The following is a 20,791-nucleotide window of genomic DNA, read 5'->3' as shown; positions in this document are numbered from 1 at the left end:
CTTGTTTGCCAGGTTTATTTTAGTCATAGTTTCCAAAATCGAACAATTTGGGCAAAACACGCACTGTGGCTGCAATGTATGAAGCCCCCTGATACGATGGGTCCCGTTCATAGACTGATACCAAGGGATGGCCTGATTCTGTGAGGTAATTTTAAAAAGGTATATCACATAATAGTAGTTATCAAAAGAGTGCAAAAAATAGCAAATTTGAGTAGGAGGGGAGAAAAAAATGTAACTAGGGCTAATCTCTCCCTAGACTGACCCTAGACTCACCCTTCCTACCAGCGGAGGTTGGCACCCTAGTTGTTGGCGTAATGGCGCCCCCGCTCAACGTCGGCAACCATAAAGGCCCTCATGCACCCTAAAAAAATCTTACACTAAATATACACAAAAAATACACACATACAAAGAAATACCCAATGTAAAAATTATCTCGTAGTGCCAGGAGAGATATTGCGACCAAAAAATGGGTGGCAAAATAAACAGAAAAATAACAGCAAAATGACCTCTATCAAATGACAATGCTTTAAACTGCATTCAAGGACCAGAGATTCATAGATATTTTGACTGAAAAAAAGCTCTATATCTAATAATAGAGCCGAAGTCTAAAATGCTGATAACTGTTACAGTTTTAAGTGATAAAGTTAAGTCACTATTCCTATTGCACTGTACCCTTAAATTTTAGATGGTTTTATAATATACATATTATTTGTCAAATGACCTATATATCGATTAGTGAATACCCAATCTAGCAGTGGCAAATGCCACATTAAATATCTCTATTGCACAATGCCCTTATACTTTTGTCAAATGACCTACTATGGGTGCCCAATCAGGTATTGGCAGATGTCGTACTTCAATAATCATATTGCATTAAGGCCCATCAAAAAATCATCTGCCACTTTTACAAAACAAGAAGAAAACAGGGTACTGGCAGTTCAAAGCTATAGCAAATAAACCAATGGTCTCAGCTGACTCCTGATTGCACAAACCAAGACATGGGTAAAAAAAAAGTTTCAAGAAAAAAAGATTCCACCAAATTGTGGTACTTATCAGCCATTGTTCAGCTCTCTCTATTGCCCAACGTGTTTCCCCCTTGAGATAAAAGGGTTCATCATGGGACTTAGGGTACCGTCTCACAGTGGCATTTTGATCGCTACGACGGCACGATTCGTGACGTTCCAGCGATATAGTTACGATCTCGCTGTGTCTGACACGCTCCTGCGATCAGGGACCCCGCTGAGAATCGTACGTCGTAGCAGATCGTTTGAAACTTTCTTTCGTTGTCAAGTGTCCCGCTGTGGTGGCATGATCGCATGGTGTAACACAGGCGTGCACGATATTGTATACGATTTAATGGGTGCCGTACGACTTCAACATCGCAAATACGTCATGAAATTGTAAGCTCCAGCGCTGTGCATTGCAAAGTGTGACCGCAGTCTACGACGCTGGAGCGTCATTCTTCCCTCTTGCCGTCTATATCAATAATGGTTTATTTTAGAGGTCTAAGGTTTTTTGGTTTGTAATAATAGTAAGACTTCAATGAAGAATTTTTTATGAAGGTTTTCCTGATTCTGTGAGGTCCATTGACTCTTGACCCCAAACTTCAACATATGATATTTTCTAAGGCTCGTGATTTCAGTTGTGTTAAATGGATATTCCCACAATTGAAACATATCCCCTATCCATAGAATAGCGAATACCTTACTGCTCACTGTGCAGGTCCAACCTCTAGGACGCCCAGGAATCCCCAAAACAGTGCTCTGGATGAGGATGGACCTCTACTACGTTCATTGTCTATAGAAATAGCCAAGCATTGCACTTTCCTTTCTCCGGCAGTCCCATAGGCGAAGAGTAGAGTGGAGGGCGAGCATGCAGACCATTGCTTCATTCAGATGTGTTCTCAGGAACCAAAGCCTTGTTCTCTGGATTGCAGTGGTCCCAGCAATCAGAAAGTTATCCCTGAATACTATAGTTAGGGGATAAATTACTCTTGTGGGACCACGATTTGTATGTGCTAATTCATAAAGCCTCAGCTAATGACCTTTCCAAAATTGCTCTTGTCAGTGTTGTCCTCCGTGTGACAGTGAGGGAGACTTTTCTGGAAGATGTAGCTGGGATCAACTTTGGAAGAATGTTACGGAGTATTCGGATTATGTGCTTAAAGGGGTTGGCCATTTAATTTTAGCAAATGTGTTGTGGACACTAACTAATAGGTAAGTACTACAGGCTTTCATTCTGATACTTCCTGCACCTTCCTCACAGACTGCACTTCTATTTTCAAAATGGCCGCTTGTGAGGGAGCATGTGACCAGACCTGTCCATCTTCCAATAGAACAATTACTTTTCCATATGGGGTGTTTTTTAATTGGAGGAGGCTGATGGCCAGGATTGGTCATCTGGATTAGAGAGCTGTGCAGTCTGTGAGGAGGGCTGTACTAACAAGAGCAAAAGATCCTGTCTACTTACTTACTACGGCTGGGTGTCCTGAAAATGATCACGTCACAGCACAGTTTCACTCTGTGGGCACCATTATGGTCTATGGTCCCGACGGGACCACCAAGCGGGTGACAAAATACAATGTGAAAGCACCCAAATACTCATATATTAGAAATATCACAAAATCATGTCCACAACACATTTGGCAAAAATAAAGATACATTGGACAACCTCTTTAACCCCTTAACAACCGCCGATACACATGAAAACAGCAGCTTCTAAGGGACCTTGGGTTAAGTGCTCACGTTCCATAGTTGCTGTGGGTTGGACACTGCTTACTCAAATACTCACCATGTGTATGGCACTTCAGGTTTCTCATTCACTTTGCTAACATCAGGTTTTGCCACAAATCAGGGCAGAAAAAAAAAAGCTTTATCACTTCCTAAGAAAAAAATTATGTTTCACAAATTGTGCCGCTGTAAAGTAGACATCTGGGAAATGTTATTTACCGTAATTTGTTTGACACCACTCTCTGGTTTAAGGGCATAAAAATTAAAAGTTTTGAAATTGCTAAATTTTCCAAATTTTTGCCAAATTTCCGTTTGCTCTTTTCACAAATAAGCACAAGTTATATATAAGAAATTTTACTGCCATCATGAAGTACAATATGTCACGAGAAAACATTGTCAGAATCAATGGGATCCGTTGAAGCGTTCCAGAGTTATTACGACATAAGGTGACAGTGGTCAGAATTGTAAAAGTTGGCCCGGTGATTAGGGTCAAAATTGGCTCGGTCACTAAGGGGTTAACAGAAGACCGATCATCAGTGACCAGTTTGGTGTTTAAAAGGAACCTGTCAGCTTGCAGGGCCTATAAAAGGTAAGAGAGCCACTTTCTGCAGCACTAAGGCTGCATTCTGTGAAGGTGGCTCTTATGTTTTTGCTCCCTAATAAGGCTGAATTATTCACTTTTATAAATTGCGCACCATACCTTTTATTGAGTCCGGCGGGTCCGTTTTTTCCCCCTGACTCAACCGCCTCCCATCCGTCAGTCATCACCTCCGTGCGCCACCTTCTCTGTGAAAGAGGCGGAGGGAGATGGGGACAGCCACAGAGAGTAACTGCACAGGCGCCAGATTCCCAGCCCCGCAGGCGCGATATCAGTACATCAGCTGATGTTAGTCCCAGGGCAGCACGGACAGCACATGTCCGAAAAATGAGAGCACAGCGCAGGTGCTTGTGATGTGAGGAAACACAGAGAAGGCGGTGCCCGGGGCACTGAGGGGATAATTGACGGCTGGGAGGCGGTTGAGTCAGGGGGAAAAACATACCCCCAAACTCAATACAGGTATGGCGCGCAATTTATAAAAGTGAATATTTTAGCCTTATTAGGGAGCAAAAACATAAGAGCCACCTTCACAGAATGCAGCCTTAGTGCTGCTGAAGGTGGCTCTCTTACCTTAATAGGCCCTGGGGGGATGACAGGTTCCCTTCAATATATATATGTCGCCATGCGCTTCCAGAGGTATGGGCCTTTTTTGTTACATGCTAATTTTTCTAGTCATTATAAGGGGCGTGGCTCCTAGAGTAATTCGGTAATCAGGCAGTACATGAAGACACACCCCTAGAAAAAAAATCCCGTAAGCCACACCCTTTTGTAAAAAAATTCAGGAAAAATTAACACTAAACCGGCCCAGAACTCTGGAGTTATTTTGTTTGTTTTTTTTTAAAAGGCATACTCATGGGAGCAGCGGGAATAAAATAAGGGCAACAATTGACAGGTCCTTTTTAAGTTGCAGCTAAAAATTTATTTTTGTGTGTTTTTTTTTTATGTGATTTTATTATGGTTTTGGGATTGAGTAGTTGATTACACTGTTTTTAGAGATAAATATGTAAATGAATGTGTTTCGCATGTTAAAATTGTGGAACTAATTATTGCTCCACTAAATGGTTGCCCAATTCTAACGCATCGGGTATTCTAGAATATGCATGTCCACGTAGTATTTTGCCCAGCCACGTAGTATATTGCGCAGCCACGTAGTATATTGCCCAACGACGTACTATATTGGCTAGCCACATAGTTTATTGGCTAGCCACGTAGTATATTGCCCAGCCACGTAGTATATTGCCCAGCCACGTAGTATATTGCCCAACCACGTAGTATATTGCCCAGTGACGTAGTATACAGCACAGAGCCACGTAGTATATTGCCCAGTGACGTAGTATACAGCACAGAGCTACGTAGTATATTGCCCAGCCATGTAGTATATTGCCCAGTGACGTAGTATATTGCCCAGCCACGTAGTATATTGCCCAACCACGTAGTATATTGCCCAGTGACGTAGTATACAGCACAGAGCCACGTAGTATATTGCACAACGACGTAGTATATTGCCCAGTGACGTAGTATACAGCACAGAGCTACGTAGTATATTGCCCAGCCATGTAGTATATTGCCCAGTGACGTAGTATATTGCCCAGCCACGTAGTATACAGCACAGAGCCACGTAGTATATTGCACAGTGACGTAGTATATTGCAGTGACGTAGTATATTGCCCAGTGACGTAGTATATTGCCCAGCTACGTAGTATACAGCACAGAGCCACGTAGTATATTGCACAGCAATGTAGTATATTGCCCAGTGACGTAGTATATTGCCATCACATAGTATATTGCCCAGTGACGTAGTATATTGCCATCACATAGTATATTGCCCAGTGACGTAGTATATTCCCCAGCCACGTAGTATATTCCCCAGCCACGTAGTATATTGCCCAGCTACGTAGTATACAGCACAGAGCGAAGTAGTGTATTGCCCAGCCACGTAGTATATTGCCCAGCCACGTAGTATATTGCCCAGTCACGTAGTATATTGCCCAGCCACGTATGTCACAGGTTAAAAAATAAAAAATAAACATACTCACCTTTGGATCCGAGGGCCCATTGTAGTTGTAACATACTCACCTTCGGATCTGGCGCAGGCGATGAGCGCAAGGCTGCCGCCATCTTCCGTTCCCAGGATGCATTGCGAAATTACCCAGATGACTTCACGGTCTCGCGAGGCCGCTAAGTGTTCTGGGTAATTTCGCAATGCATCGCCGGGAACGGAAGATGGCGGCCGGCGCGAGCGGCTCGGCGGACAACGGAGGGTGAGTATAGCAGGTTTTTTGTTTTTTTATTATTTTTAACATTAGATTTTTTACTATTGATATAGGCAGCATCAATAGTAAAAAGTTGAGGACACACAGGGTTAATAGCAGCGGTAACGGAGTGCGTTACCCGTGGCATAACGCGGTCCGTTACCGCCGGCATTAACCCTGTGTTAGCGGTGGCTGGAGGGGAGTATGCGGGCGTCGGTTAGTGACTGCGGGGAGTATGGAGCGGCCATTTTCTTCCGGACTGTGCCCGTCGCTGATTGGTCGTGGCTTGGGTTTCCTTGACAGACACAGGCCGCGACCAATGAATATCTGTGACAGACAGACGGAAGTGACCCTTAGACAATTATATAGTAGATAATAAAAAGTTACTGTAGTCCTTTTCATTAGTCGGTGTAGTAACAGAATAGCGTGATATTTTGCTAGTCCGCTTTTGTGTGTCGTAGCCAAAATCGCCACCTAATGGCTTTTTTCCTTTCTCTTGCCAAAATTTTTAAAAGTATAAAATCTGTCCAGGACATTTACTTTGCTTTCTGCTCATTTATATGGATTTTTGCTCCATTAATATATGTAGCTTGTTAAAGGGCAATCTTGCCTTGCGCAGGCGTGTACTATGGAGGACAGAGAATGAACTTCAATCTAATATTGCGGCCAGCATGCAGCCAGCGGGTAAGGAAAGGGTGAATCAAACAACCGAAAACTCCGCCCATATGACCCAAAACCAGTCCCGCCAAATTCAGGTGACAGGTTCCCTTTAAGGGAGTCTGGTGATTTCCCATGGGAAGTGCCAGATGTTTCTCTCCACCGTGTTCTCAGCCTAAATGTGGGGCATCAGTGCCTGTCCATGCTACAGAAAATGATCTTTAAGTAAGCTGCAGATTTCCATCATAATTTGTACCAATTTCTGTAATAAATTATTTATTAATAATTTTTTAGTAACATTTTTGGTCCTTAGGAGGCCCTAACCCTACTGGTAAGCCCCACACACTCCTCAAAAACCTAGTGAACGTGGTGGAATATAGGAAATAGTCACAAATATTGTCACAAATATGGATTGCATCATATTTTTTTTCTAAGGCTATGTGTGCACATTGAGTATTTGCTTGCAGAAATTTCTGCAAGGTTTCTGCATCTCTTGGCATCAAAATAGCTGTGGAAAAAACGTGCATTTTTGCCTTGTTTTTTCTGCTTTTTTTATGTGTTTTTGCGTGAATATGTATGTAATTTTACTTTTTGTTTTTTAAAATATGAGCGCTGGTGCTGGCAGATGGCAATACGTCTCCCGTCAGCGGCACTTGCTGTTAGTGTTGTCAGTGACAGCAGACGCAGCCCGATGAGAGCAGTAGTCTCATCAGCCCACGCCTGCGGGTCACAGCTGACATCTAACAGTATGATCCCACAGCGCTGTGACCGACTGTCTGCGGTAACTTTACCATAGGTGACAGTCACAGCTGCGGGATCACACTGACGTCTGACCGCATGATCCTGCAGTACCGGCGGTAGCGTTACTGCGGGTCGCAGCCACAGCTGTGGGATCATGCTGACATCTGACAGCATGATCCTGCAATGCTCTGACCGGAGGTCTTACCAGAGGTCGTGTTACCGCCGTTAAGAACCACCATGCCGGTGTTTCCCACACTGTCACACAGATGACAGCGTGGGAATGCCATAGGAAGTTGGTAAAACGCACAACAAAAACTCAGCAAATCCGCCAATATTTTCACACCTGCGTTTTTTCTGAGGGTTTGACTGACTCAATTGAAGTCAATGGGTGAGTAAACGCAAAGAATTGACATGCTGAAGAATAAAACGCACTGCAAATACTCAAGTGAAATTTACTGATCATGTGCACAGCACTTCAGGATTGTCATTGAATAAGCTTGCATAAGGATTCCATAGTGTTTTTGGCCCAATTCCATGCTGACGCAAAAATGCTAAACGCAAAAAAAGGCACACAGCCTGCCAGTCATAAGGCCATGAAAAAATCCTCCAGAACATTTTTCCTACGCTTACTAAAAATACCAAAGAAATAAAAAGAGCACGTAAACAACCGCTACAATCTTCCAAAAATACTGATTGTAATAAATGATGAGCTCTTTTCCTAATAACTTCTATCCACATTCTGTTATTTTCAGACTCAGAAATTCAGAGGAAGACGCCATGGAGAGTTCTCTCTTAAGAATGCCGGCTTCTGACTGTAGTCCGACATTAATACGCCCCCGGAGGAGACGAGTGACCTGCACGGCGCGGCCATATTTGTTGTACTCGCTAACATGCTGGAGCATTCTCTTCTCCATGACAGGTGATTTCTGGAGTGGGATGTAGGATATAACAAGTGTGTTCTGAACTAGTTCTAGAACAGATGTGCTCTCGTCCAAAGGCACACCGCAGAATTAGGGGGGGGGGGGGGTGCAAATTTCAGGATATGCCCCAGTCTCTATTATAGCATGGAAAAAGGATATGGGGAATACTTCTAGTTTTGCTACTGTAGAATCTAGGGATGTCAGATTTTAGGCAGAAGACATGCCAGGCACACATGCTGTACGGTGGCATGCTCCTTGGTACAGACCTAGTCCTACTATGCTTTCTTTGAACTGCTTTTATAGCTTTCAAATCCCTGATTAATCCTCATGTGAAAACCAAAATGATTTCTATATTCGTAAAAGCCGTTTTTCTCCTTGCCAGTTAAAGGGTTAATGTCTCCCAGCAAGCCTGAGCATCATAAATTGTAGACTTGTACACATTCCATGTCAACTCACATGAGCATCTTCGGCTTATGAAGTGGAATCAGGTCAGAGCCTCCCCTCCAAAGTGTGCGTGTGGGGGAAGGGGCCGAATCTCCTAGTGTTGGACACACAAGCCTGTCTGATGCCGCGAGACGGAGCGATGGTGCCAAGTGATGTCATCACAGCTAAGGCTGGTTTCACACATGCGTTTTAAAAAGATGCATGGTGAAAAAACGCATGTAAACGCGTGCAAACGCTGCGTTTTTTTTACGCATGCGTTTTTGCATGTGGTGAAAAAACGCGGCGTTTTGACGCGTTTACATGCGTTTTTTCATGCGTTTGCGTTTTTTAAATGCATGCAGATAAATTTGTGACAGCTGCCAATCATCAAAATAAAGTAAAAAACCCACTGTAAACAGAAAGAGCTAGGGTTAGGGGTAGAGTTAGGGGTAGGGATCCTAACCCTAAAGGGATCCTAACCCTACCCCTAACCCTACCCCTAACCCTACCCCTACCCTTAAAGGGATTAGGGTTAGGGGTAGGATCCCTTTATTAATTTTATGGTGTGGGGTGGTTTATCAGTGTGTTTTTATGTTTTTTTTTTTTTTTAAACGCATGCGTTTTTAACGCATGCAAACGCATGCACAAAAAAAGCATGCGTTCCCATTGACTCCAATGTGTTTTTTGACCCCAAAAAAACGCATGAAAACGAATGCGTTTTTTTGTGTCCAAAAAACGCCTCTCAAAAATACTACAAGTTGCATTTTTGAAAATGAACGCATGCAGTAAAAAAACGCATGCGATTGAAAATGCGACCAAACGCGTACACAAAAAAACGCATGCGTTTTCAATGTTAAATATAGTGGAAAAAACGCATGCGTTTTTTTTTGTGCAAAAAACGCTGCAGACAAAAACGCAAGTGTGAAACCACCCTAACTGATGATTTTTACATTGGCTAACGGATGTGGACTACTAAATGCATGCATTTGGCTAAAAATCATTGTTGCTGTTGGGGTCCATTAAAAATATTGGACCGTTTGCCTTTGTATTTCACAATGTGGGTATAAATAAGTTTACTGAGAATTCGTCCATCAGGTTGAATTATTTTGACAACTGATTTATGACAACAAAGGTCAGTTACAAACTTTGAGGTCAGAACCAGCTAACTCATTTTGCAGGCAGCCATACACAGTGCAACACTGAGGGTATGTGCACACGTCAGGATTTCTTGCAGAAATTTTCCTGACAAAAACCGGACATTTCTGCCAGAAATCCGCATGCGATTTTGACGCGTTTTTGACGCGTTTTTTTTGTGCGTTTTTTGTGCGTTTTTTCCCAAATGCATAGAATTGCGGGAAAAACGCAGAAAATCCGCAAAAATAATGAACATGCTCTTTTTTTACCGCGATGCGTTTTTTTCGCGGAAAAAAACGCATCTATGTGCACATAACATGCAGAATGCATTCTAAATGATAGAATGCATAATATATGCGTTTTTAATGAGTTTTTATATCGTTTTTACCGCGAAAAAACGCAAAAAAAAGCGAAAAAACCTGAACGTGTGCACATAGCCTGAGGCTATATAGATCGAACAGCGCAATCTTTTCAATGAACCCCAAATTAAAAAATGATTAGTATGGGTGGATTGGCATATGGCCAATTGAATGGAGCCGAAGAAAGAAATGTCATTCACACCCACCTACCTGCTGTGAATACAAGTTTTGGTTGACTTTAGCCGCACATACATTTTATGTATTCTTTGCACATTTATTATAAACTGCAACTCCCATGAGTTTGAGCAGTTTGCATCAGGGAGTATAAATAACATCATTCAGTTTTCAAGAAATGGCCATATGTGCTGTTTTTCTCAACCTAGTCGCCTTCATGAGCAATCATGTAGTATACGGTTTGCTTGTATGAGAGTTAATAAAATGGACTACTGCATTCAGTTTAACTCTTTAGGTGTTTTTACACTGGCCGCTTATTGGGAATGAGCGTGCCTAGGAATGCTCATTTTTGATGATTGTAAACAAGCTGTCAGTCACCAATGAATGAGCAGTATGGAACATGTGCTGCTAAGAAGGCTGACAGTCTATGCATTACAGATCGTTCTTGCGCATGCGAATGGTGGTGGCCTGTCTAAGTAGACTATTAAATATCCAATGATCAGATTTTATGTAGCCCTGTCATGCGCAATTCCTAAATTAAAGTATCACTTCAGCATTTTTTATTGCAGTGCTGGAGTGGTGCTACTAACGTAAGATCTTTGCACCTAGTATTATACTTACCACCCGCCATCTTCAGCTCTTCCCGGTGCCGCTCCAGTCCCACGCCGCCATCTCGAGATCACAGCTTCTGACTGACTAGAAGGCATAGGTAATGGTCTCAAGCTCTCAAAGCAAGTCTGAGAAACAGATCGAGGCTCTCATAGATGTGCACTGAAAAGGGAACTCTGGCTCTCGCAGCAAACACTGGAGTGATCCGGTAGGTCACAAACTGCTGGAGACTAAGCGGAGCAGCACGGTTAATAGCAGAAGATGGCGGATTGTAAGTATAAGGGTATGTTTCCACGTTCCGTAAAGGCAGCGCTTTAGACACAGCAGATACCCACTCCATCCATGGCGCTGCCAGCTTTTGTACGCGCGGTGATTCCGCATGTGTTCATTTTTTGGAATCGCTGCATCCTATACATAGGACAGTGCTATTTATCTTGCGGAGACTGAGCGTCTCCACAAGATAGATAGACATGCTGCGGTCTATAAAGATACGCCGCATGTGCATATATGGAGGTCTGCCACCTGCATCTTTGAATGCATAGTGGAGATGGAATTTCCTAAAATCCTCTCCACTATGCTGTAACGCAGTGGTCCCCAACTCCAGGCCTCGAGGGCCGCCAACAGTGCAGGTTTTCAGGATTTCCTTAGTATTGCAGAGGGGTTGGAATCATCACCTGTGCAGATGATCACATTACCACCGATGCAATACTAAAGAAATCCTGAAAACCTGCACTGTTGGCGGCCCTCGAGGCCTGGAGTTGGGGACCCCTGCTGTAACATCTGGACGTTGCGGATTGGATGCTGCAGCTGTACGCAGCGTCCAATCCACAGCAATTACTGAACGTGGGAACCTACCCTAAAACTGCTGGTAAGTGTAGGGGCCTTGCATTAGTAGCACCACTCCAGCGCTGTAATAAAAAAAAACAATGGAGTGGTCCTTTATGGAAATAAAATGTCTGTTGAATGAGTTGAATCTCGTGGTAGAATTTGCACTTGGTAGTTTTTCATGAAACTCTCAAGATACAGTGCAAAGAAGTATGAATGCAACTGAAGTAGACCACCTTGAGCCTGAAGAAAGCCAAAGCGAACCTATCAGAAGAGATCACAGAAACTTTAGGAGTGAATAAATCCACAACTTGCTGTGCTATATTAGTGCCCCGAGGACTTAGAAACACCAAAAAGCCTAGAAGAGCGCTGGAGAAAAGCTCCATCCACCTGCTCTAGCCAAGTTAAGAAGACTATCAAGCAGGTGGATTTATCACTACCATTGGTCTACAATCAGATGCCTTCATGAAAAGAATCCTCGAAGGTTTCTATCGAGATGCAAACTAATAGAACTCACAAACAAAGTGGACAGATTACTGTAAACTTGACGAGAAATTATTAGTGATGAGCGAATATACTCGTTACTCGAGATTTCTCAAGCATGCTCCGGGGTCCTCTGAGTATTTTTTAGTGCTCGGAGATTTAGTTTTCCTCACCGCAGCTGAATGATTTACATCTACTTATGCTGGCTAACCGATGTAAATCATTCAGCTGCGGCGATGAAAACTAAATCTCTGAGCACTAAAAAATACTCGGAAGACACTCGAGCGTGCTCTGGAAATCTCGAGTAACGAGTATATTTGCTCATCACTAGAAATTATCTTTAAAAAAAGAAAAAAAACGCCCAGTTATGGAACAAGATTGTACGGACAGATGAAATCAATAACAACTTGTACCAGAATTATAGGAAGCAAACAATATGAAGAAGGAAAGTCAGGGCTCATGATCTGCAGTATGTCCATATCATCTGTCACTATGGTGGCATGGGCATGTATGGCCCCCAACGGAACCAGGTCACTGCTATAAACTGATGATGTGACCGTAGATAGAAGTGGCAGATGGACTTGTTAATTTCATAGATTGTTACCTGGTTCAGTCAAATATTGTAAAACTAGTAGAATGGTGATGCACAGTAAAGTTCATGTTGACGCCAAACATAACAAGAAAGTTACCGAGTAGCCTGTTATGGTAATGTGATGGAGTATTCTGCAATGGCCAAGCCATTCAACTAGCCAAAATCTGATGGCGCATGATTTTCACTTGCATCAGTCTTAATGTTGAGTGCACATGATTAAGATGTGCCAAATTCATTAAGGGGCTGGTGCCTTCACAAGAAATGTTCTGCACTTGCGGACAGGAGTACTTTTCTGTCGTAATTTGTGCCTTCGTCTTGGTGTAAATTATGATGAATGAGTTAGCCATGCCCCCTCCAACTAAGCACCATCCTCTTTCATAAAGTTGCAAATAGTGTAAAAATAATTTTTTTTTGGCCTAATTACAAATTGCACAAAAATTGTTGCGATGTTTCAGTTTTACGCCTAATGAATCAGAAGCCCAATTGTGGCTGCCCATTTATCCTTCGCTCTTTGTTGATTTCTCAGTCCTACAATCAGCCCTTGTACAGAGATCCATTGGATATTATCAATAAAATATGAACATGCATAAGAAACGCCTGCATAAAGTGACCAAATAAATAGCCCAGACTGCTGATTATTACAATTACTAGATGGTGGCCCGATTCTAACGCATCGGGTATTCTAGAATATGTATGTAGTTTATTTATGAAGATATAAGAATAATGCAATGAATACACAGGATTTTCCGGGTAAAATATATACATTATCATTAAATTTTATTGCTCAGAGAACTTAATACAACTGAACGAAATTATTAAACAGATCATTGAACTATATAAACCACTACATGAATATCTAACTGTATTTAAATAAATCATCGGATGAAAGAAGTACATTGACACTTCAAATCCCATGCCAATTCGTGGCCGGACTGCGTCTGTCGCTGATTGGTCACGCCTGGCCAGCCGAGACCAGTCAGCGAAGCGTGGTTCAAATCCCGCACCAATTCGCGGCCAAACTGCGCCTGCCGCTGATTGGTCGTGGGCGGCTGGCACGACCAATCAGCGACGCGGCATTTCCGTTACAGACAAACAGACAGAATTAGACAATTATATATATAGATACTACATTTACAGATAGCCCTTATTGCCCATTGGCTCTTCAGATGTAAATGTCCCAAACCCTGTAAGGAGCCTCATGCATAAAAGTAGCCTATAGCAAAAATCGGATTCAACATGTCATTGTTTCAGCCAACCTATAATCCAACTGTTAATGAGTTTAAAAGAAATGTTCTTTTGTGTGCCTATCCATTGATAAAACATACACCTTACAAACAGCGTGCAAACTAATCCATGGACATAGGTTATCATGCTGATGACACTGGCGTTATTTACTAGAGCAAGAATCCACCTGATACATTTATTGTACAACATGGTGATTTTGCAGGTTTGGGAAAATCCCCCACTTCTTCTATACATTCAGCTGTTGTCAGTTTGTCGGAATGCCAATAATTGGTAGCATATAATACACAGTAATGTATCATAATGGCATCCAGGTAAGCAGTGTCCGTGCGCTCTAGTAGTGATATACCAATGCATGCAAAGTTTATTACATTTTGTACATGTACAGAGGACTGCTGCTGAAAGGCTTCTGTAATCAAGTATTGGTGACATTGTTCATGTAGTTTTCCCAGGCATAAAGCAGCAAAAAACTGGAGTTGAGATGTGACTTCATATTCACGAATCACATTTACCGTATTTATTTTTCAAAGGGTTCTCTCAAGTTTAGAAATGGGTAAAATCACATTGTTTGTAAGAATGATATTTAATTCTATAGTTTACAGCCAGTTTCCTAGGTTATCTAGGAGCCACTCATTCCTTGCCTAGGTAACCAGCCACTCTAACACTTCAGGGTGGCCGGTTTCCTAGGTTTCCTAGGCAAGGAGCGCGTGTCTCAACCAGACTCAATGCTTTAGTTTTCTATTTGGTTGCTAATTACATAAAATATAACTATAATTTGACACTCCATCTGTCTGGAAATATTCAGCAATTCCAGTACATGTAAAAATGCCAATAGCAATATCTTATAAAATGAATGGATGCAGAGCTGTGAAACTATTTGGCTAATAAAACAAAGGAATCCCAGAGACACAGTAATGGACACAACATTTATATACGTCAGGGGTGTCAAACTAAAGTGAGATCCAGGGCCACTTAGAAAAATCACGGTAGGGCGCAGTCCGCATTGGTAAATTTTGGCTGCGGCTGAACTGCATGACAAAGGTATCAAGTAAATTGCATCACAATGCGTTGCCTAGTGCACAGCAAAACCACAGCCTGCTATGATGGCTCAATAGGCCGTCTATATACAGTATGATGGCCACATAGTCACCTATATAAAGTATAATGGCGCCACAGCTGCTCTATACACAGTATGGGCTCATCAGCCCCCTATATACAGTATGATGTCCCCAATAGCTCCCTGCATACAGTATGATCAACCCACATCTCCATTACATATAGTATAATGGCTCCACAAATCCTTTAGGCTATGTGCACTCGTTGCGGATTAGCCTTAGGAATTTCTGGTGCGGATTCTGCCTCTCCTGGCAGAAAACCCACCTGCGGATTTGTCGCGTTGTATGTGCGGTTCCGCAGCGTTTTTTGTGCGTTTTTGCTGCGGTTTTCTTGCGGATTTGCTGCGTTTTTTACCCCTGCGGTTTTCTATAATTGAATGGGTACAAAAACGCTGCAGATTCACAAAAAAGAAGTGACATGCTACTTCTTTTAAACCGCAGCATTTCCGCAGCGGATTTTCTGCAAAGTGTGCACAGCATTTTTTTTTCTCATTGATTTACATTGTACTTCTGCACCTCAAAAAACGCTGCGGATCCACAGAGAATCGGCAACGTGTGCACATAGCCTTATACACAGTATGATGACCACATAGCTCCCCTACATATAGTATGATGGCCCAACAGCCCACTACATACAGAATGATGGCTCCACAGTTCCTCTATACACAGTATAATGGCCCATATATATAGTATAATGGCTCCATAGCTTCCCTACATACACTATAATGTCCTCTATAGCGCTTACCTACTGGCATGCGTAGAGCCCTGTTACTTGGACATCCCCTCAGGCGGGTAGAGGCAGCGCAACATCATTCAGCAGATGCGGCTTCACACAAAAGATGACACACAACACATTTAAAGATACAGTGCCAGCTTACCCTCTGCCACCTGACCCAGCCCGACCCTGACTGCTCATCCACCAAAAATTGCTTTGGGGTCCACAGGCAGACGTTTAACAACCCTCGTCTACATACAGCAATGAACTGACTTATGTATAATATATGTGTACTCTTCACAGCAGATTTTTCTGGTCTTTCCATGCATAAGTGCACACACATTTGTAGTGAGGCTTTAAATAATAAAATAGCTGGTTTTACTGCCGCATTTAGGTGCAAGGACATGACTTTATCAATGGCTATTAGTCTCTATAAATCATGAGTATAAAAATGCATTGAATTATGGGTTGAAACAGCATAACTCCATGTTGCAATACTGTCTAATGCCCCCTCCACAACTCTGCTGAAAAGAAAGGTACTTATGAAATGGTCTGCTTTTACTATCCATGTGGTGTTATTTTGGCCATCCGTACGCTGTCAGTTTTACACATAGCAGATTAACCCTGCTGTGGAACCATGAAAAAATTCACTGCTTTGGTACCATGGGGTCTATATGACCCCAGGCTCAAAATCATCATATTTCATTAAAATGAACATGCTGGCTGTTCAGAATAATCAAGTTTTATTCTGTCATCATTTCAGAACACAGTTATGAAATCCAATGTTCCTTTGAAGTGATTTATTTGTTGTCATCAAACACAAACTGAAATTTATACCAAAATGCTTTACTAATAACTTAAAGTATTCAAATTCAATAAAAAAAGCACAATAACTGTAACTGCATGGATTTTAGTAAAAACATAATGACAACAAATGATCTGGCAATAAATGTAGCCCTTGCGTTCACTGCACGTCATAGTGCCATGTTCTTCACAAATGAACTTCTTGCAGTCAGTGCAAACAAATCTCGTCTTTTGTCCTTTGATTGAGGACAAACATAGCACCGTTTACGCTGTCCTGTAACACTGCTGGTGTCACTTGAAAGTGACTAGCCATTGTTTATTTGCAATTATATTACAAAGCCTGTGAGTAAACAGAAAATATATATTTTTTTAAATGTCAGACAATAAAGGTACTATGGGGTCAGGAGAGTCCCAAACACAGAAAATTGAAAATAACTTTGAAACAAAATTGAAAAAAAAAATTCAAAATATCATGAACATAAGCAGAATAATGTTTCTTGAAAATACATAGCAGGTCAATGTCTGAGATTGACCAGTTATAGAAATATTTCAATTTATTCAGCACTGGGGTCTATATGATCCCATGGTTCCATAGCATGGTTAAAATGCTTTAAAAAAAATTACAGATTTTTATGTTTTAAAGATGTGCAAAGATAATAGATATCCACCAGATATATAATCTGTGCCCTGCATGTGTAGTTTATTGTAAAACTTTCTATTAACCTAATAAATAAATGAAAAAAATGACGTGTGGTCCCCTCTATTTTTGGTAACCAGCAAAAGTAAAACAGATAGCTGATATTATAAGGCTGGGAAGGTCCCTGGTTATTGGGCTCTTCCTCCAAAAACTACCAGCCAGCAGCCACCCCAGAAATGGAGCATCACATGAGATAAAAAAAAAAAATTTTTTTAAATATTAACACAATAAAAAAACGCAAGTTCAAAATACCCCCTCTGTGCCTCATTAAAAATAAAGCAATAAAAAAAAAACATTGCCACATTTAGAAATGTCGGATGTATCAAAATATAATATAAATCAATCTGATCAGTATACTGCGTAAAGAGAAAAAAATCAATTACTTTTTTTGTAATAAAATGCAATAAGAGGCAATCAAAACATTGTGATTCCCTCAAAATGGTATCAGAAAAAACGTCAGCTCAGAGAACAAAAAAAAAAACTTCAGATCCTGAATGAGATCATTACAGGTTTCGGAAAGTGACGACAAAATAAAATTTTTTTTTCATATATATATAGATATATACATATACATATATATATATATATATATATATATATATATATATATATATATATATATATATATATATATACATACATACATACATACATACATACATACATACATACATACATACATATATATATATATATATATATATATATATATATATATATATATATATATATACATACATACATACATACATACATACATACATACATACATACATATATATATATATATATATATATATATATATATATATATATATATATATATATATATATATATACTAGCTGAAGAGCCCGGCGTTGCCTGGGCATAGTAAATATCTGTGGTTAGTTATAGCACGTCACTTCTCTTATTTTCCCATCACGCCTCTCATTTTCCCCCTCACATCTCTCATTTTCTCCCTCACACCTCTCATTTTCTCCCTCACTCCTCTCATTCCCCCCTAACACTTGTCATTTCGACCTCACATCTGTCATTTTCCGATCACTACACTATTTTCCTTCACTCCTCTCATTTTGCACTCACACCTTTTCATTTTCACCTCACACCTCTCATTTTCACCTCAGTATATACAGTACATGTTTGTCATCTCCCTTATATATAGTATACACCTGTATGTCATCTCCTGTATTTAGTATATACCTGTATGTCATCTCCCCTGTATATAGTATATACCTGCTGTGTGTCATCTCCCCTGTATATAGTATATACCTGTATGTCATCTCCTCCTATATATAGTATATACCTGTATGTCATCTCCTCCTATATATAGTATATATGTCATCTCCTCCTATATATAGTATATACCTGTAAGTCATCTCCTCCTATATATAGTATATATGTCATCTCCTTCTATATATATATAGTATATACGTGTGTCATCTCCCCTGTATATAGTATATATCTGTGTGTCATCTCCTCCTGTATATAGTATATACCTGTATGTCATCTTATATATATAGCATATACCTGTATGTCATCTCCTCCTGTATATAGTATATACCTGTAGGTAATCTGCTCCTGTATATAGTATATACCTGTGTGTCTTCTCCTCCTGTATATAGTATATACCTGTATGTCATCTCCTCCTGTATATAGTATGTACCTGTATGTCATCTCCTCCTCTATATAGTATATACCTGTGTCATCTCTCCTGTATATAGTATATATCTGTGTCATCTCCCCTGTATATAGTATATACCTGTGTGTCATCTCCTCCTGTATATAGTATATACCTGTATGTCATCTCCTCCTGTATATAGTATATACCTGTGTGATCTCCTGTATTAGACCTCGTTAACACGTTATTTGCTCAGTATTTTTACCTCAGTATTTGTAAGCTAAATTGGCAGCCTGATAAATCCCCAGCCAACAGGAAGCCATCCCACTGGCAGTATATATTAGCTCACACATACACATAATAGACAGGTCATGTGACTGACAGCTGCTGTATTTCCTATATGGTACATTTGTTGCTCTTGTAGTTTGTCTGCTTATTAATCAGATTTTTATTTTTGAAGGCTAATACCAGACTTGTGTGTGTTTTAGGGCGAGTTTCGTTTGTCAAGTTGTGTGTGTTGAGTTGTGTGTGGCGACATGCATGTAGTGACTTTTGTGAGATGAGTTTTGTGTGGCAACATGCGTGTAGCAACTTTTTGTGTGTCGAGTTGCATGTGACAGGTTAGTGTAGCAAGTTGTGTGCAGCAAGTTTTGGGCATGGCGAGTTTTGCGCGTGGTGAGTTTTATGTCTGGTGCCTTTTGAGTATGTGCAAGTTTTGTGTGAGGCAACTTTTGCATGTGTTGCAAATTTTGTGCATGTGGCAATTTTTCCGCGTGTGCAAGTTTTGCGTGTGGCGAGTTTTCCATGTGACGAGTTTTGCGTGAGCCTAGTTTTTGCATGTGGTGAGTTTTGCGCGTGGCGAGTTTTGAGCGGTGACTTTTGTGTTTCGACTTTTATGTGGCGAGGTTGGTGTATGTGTGGTGAAATGTGTGCTGAGGGTAATATGTGTTCAAGCACGTGGTAGTGTGTGGCGCATTTTGTGTGTGTGTTCATATCCCCATGTGTGGTGAGTATCTCATGTCGGGGCCCCACCTTAGCAACTGTACGGTATATACTCTTTTGCGCCATCGCTCTCATTCTTTAAGTCCCCCTTGTTCACATCTGGCAGCTGTCAATTTGCCTCCAACACTTTTCATTTCACTTTTTCCCCATTATGTAGATAGGGGCAAAATTGTTTGGTGAATTGGAACGCGCGGGGTTAAAATTTCGCCTCACAATATAGCCTATGACGCTCTCAGGGTCCAGACGTGTGACTGTGCAAAATTTTGTTTCTGTAGCTATGACGCCTCCAACACTTTTCCTTTCACTTTTTTCCCCATTGTGTAGATAGGGGCAAAATTGTTTGGTGAATTGGAACGTGCGGGGTTAAAATTTCGCCTCACAATATAGCCTATGACGCTCTCAGGGTCCAGACGTGTGACTGTGCAAAATTTTGTTTCTGTAGCTATGACGCCTCCAACACTTTTCCTTTCACTTTTTTCCCCATTGTGTAGATAGGGGCAAAATTGTTTGGTGAATTGGAACGTGCGGGGTTAAAATTTCGCCTCACAATATAGCCTATGACGCTCTCAGGGTCCAGACGTGTGACTGTGCAAAATTTTGTTTCTGTAGCTATGACGCCTCCAACACTTTTCCTTTCACTTTTTTCCCCATTGTGTAGATAGGGGCAAAATTGTTTGGTGAATTGGAACGTGCGGGGTTAAAATTTCGCCTCACAATATAGCCTATGACGCTCTCGGGGTCCAGACGTGTGACTGTGCAAAATTTTGTGGCTGTAGCTGCGACGGTGCAGATGCCAATCCCGGACATACACACACACACACACACACACACACACACACACACACACACACACACACACACACACACACACACACACACACACACACACACACACACACACACACACACACACACACATACACACATTCCGCTTTATATAGTAGATATATATATATATATCCAGACAGCAAAGAAGAATCGCAAATGCACTCACCAACTGCAGTTGAAGGTGTTTATTCGAACACAAAGCAGGACATCTTCACGGCACGGGGGAGAGGGAAATGACCAAAGGGAGTGCGGCAAACGAGACGACGGCCGTTT

The 20,791-nt window shown here is 41.3% G+C and overlaps 1 protein-coding gene across 3 annotated transcripts in view; it reads left to right on the top strand.

Moving 5' to 3' along the window:
- The window catches only part of KIAA0319L (KIAA0319 like), a 199,257-nt gene that overhangs the window by 51,312 nt on the left and 127,154 nt on the right, over positions 1–20,791 (top strand). For all 3 annotated transcript variants that reach the window (XM_069756828.1, XM_069756827.1, XM_069756829.1), the window contains exon 3: positions 7,730–7,896. In XM_069756828.1, coding sequence (XP_069612929.1) covers positions 7,755–7,896 — 142 coding nt within the window. In that variant the 5' untranslated portion in view covers positions 7,730–7,754. The remainder of the gene's footprint in view (positions 1–7,729; positions 7,897–20,791) is intronic.

The sequence above is a fragment of the Ranitomeya imitator genome, chromosome 3, assembly GCF_032444005.1.
Source record: "Ranitomeya imitator isolate aRanImi1 chromosome 3, aRanImi1.pri, whole genome shotgun sequence".
Taxonomy (NCBI): Eukaryota; Metazoa; Chordata; class Amphibia; order Anura; family Dendrobatidae; genus Ranitomeya; species Ranitomeya imitator.
The sequence above is the reverse complement of the archived record's forward strand: the minus strand, read 5'-3'. Positions and strand labels throughout refer to the sequence as shown.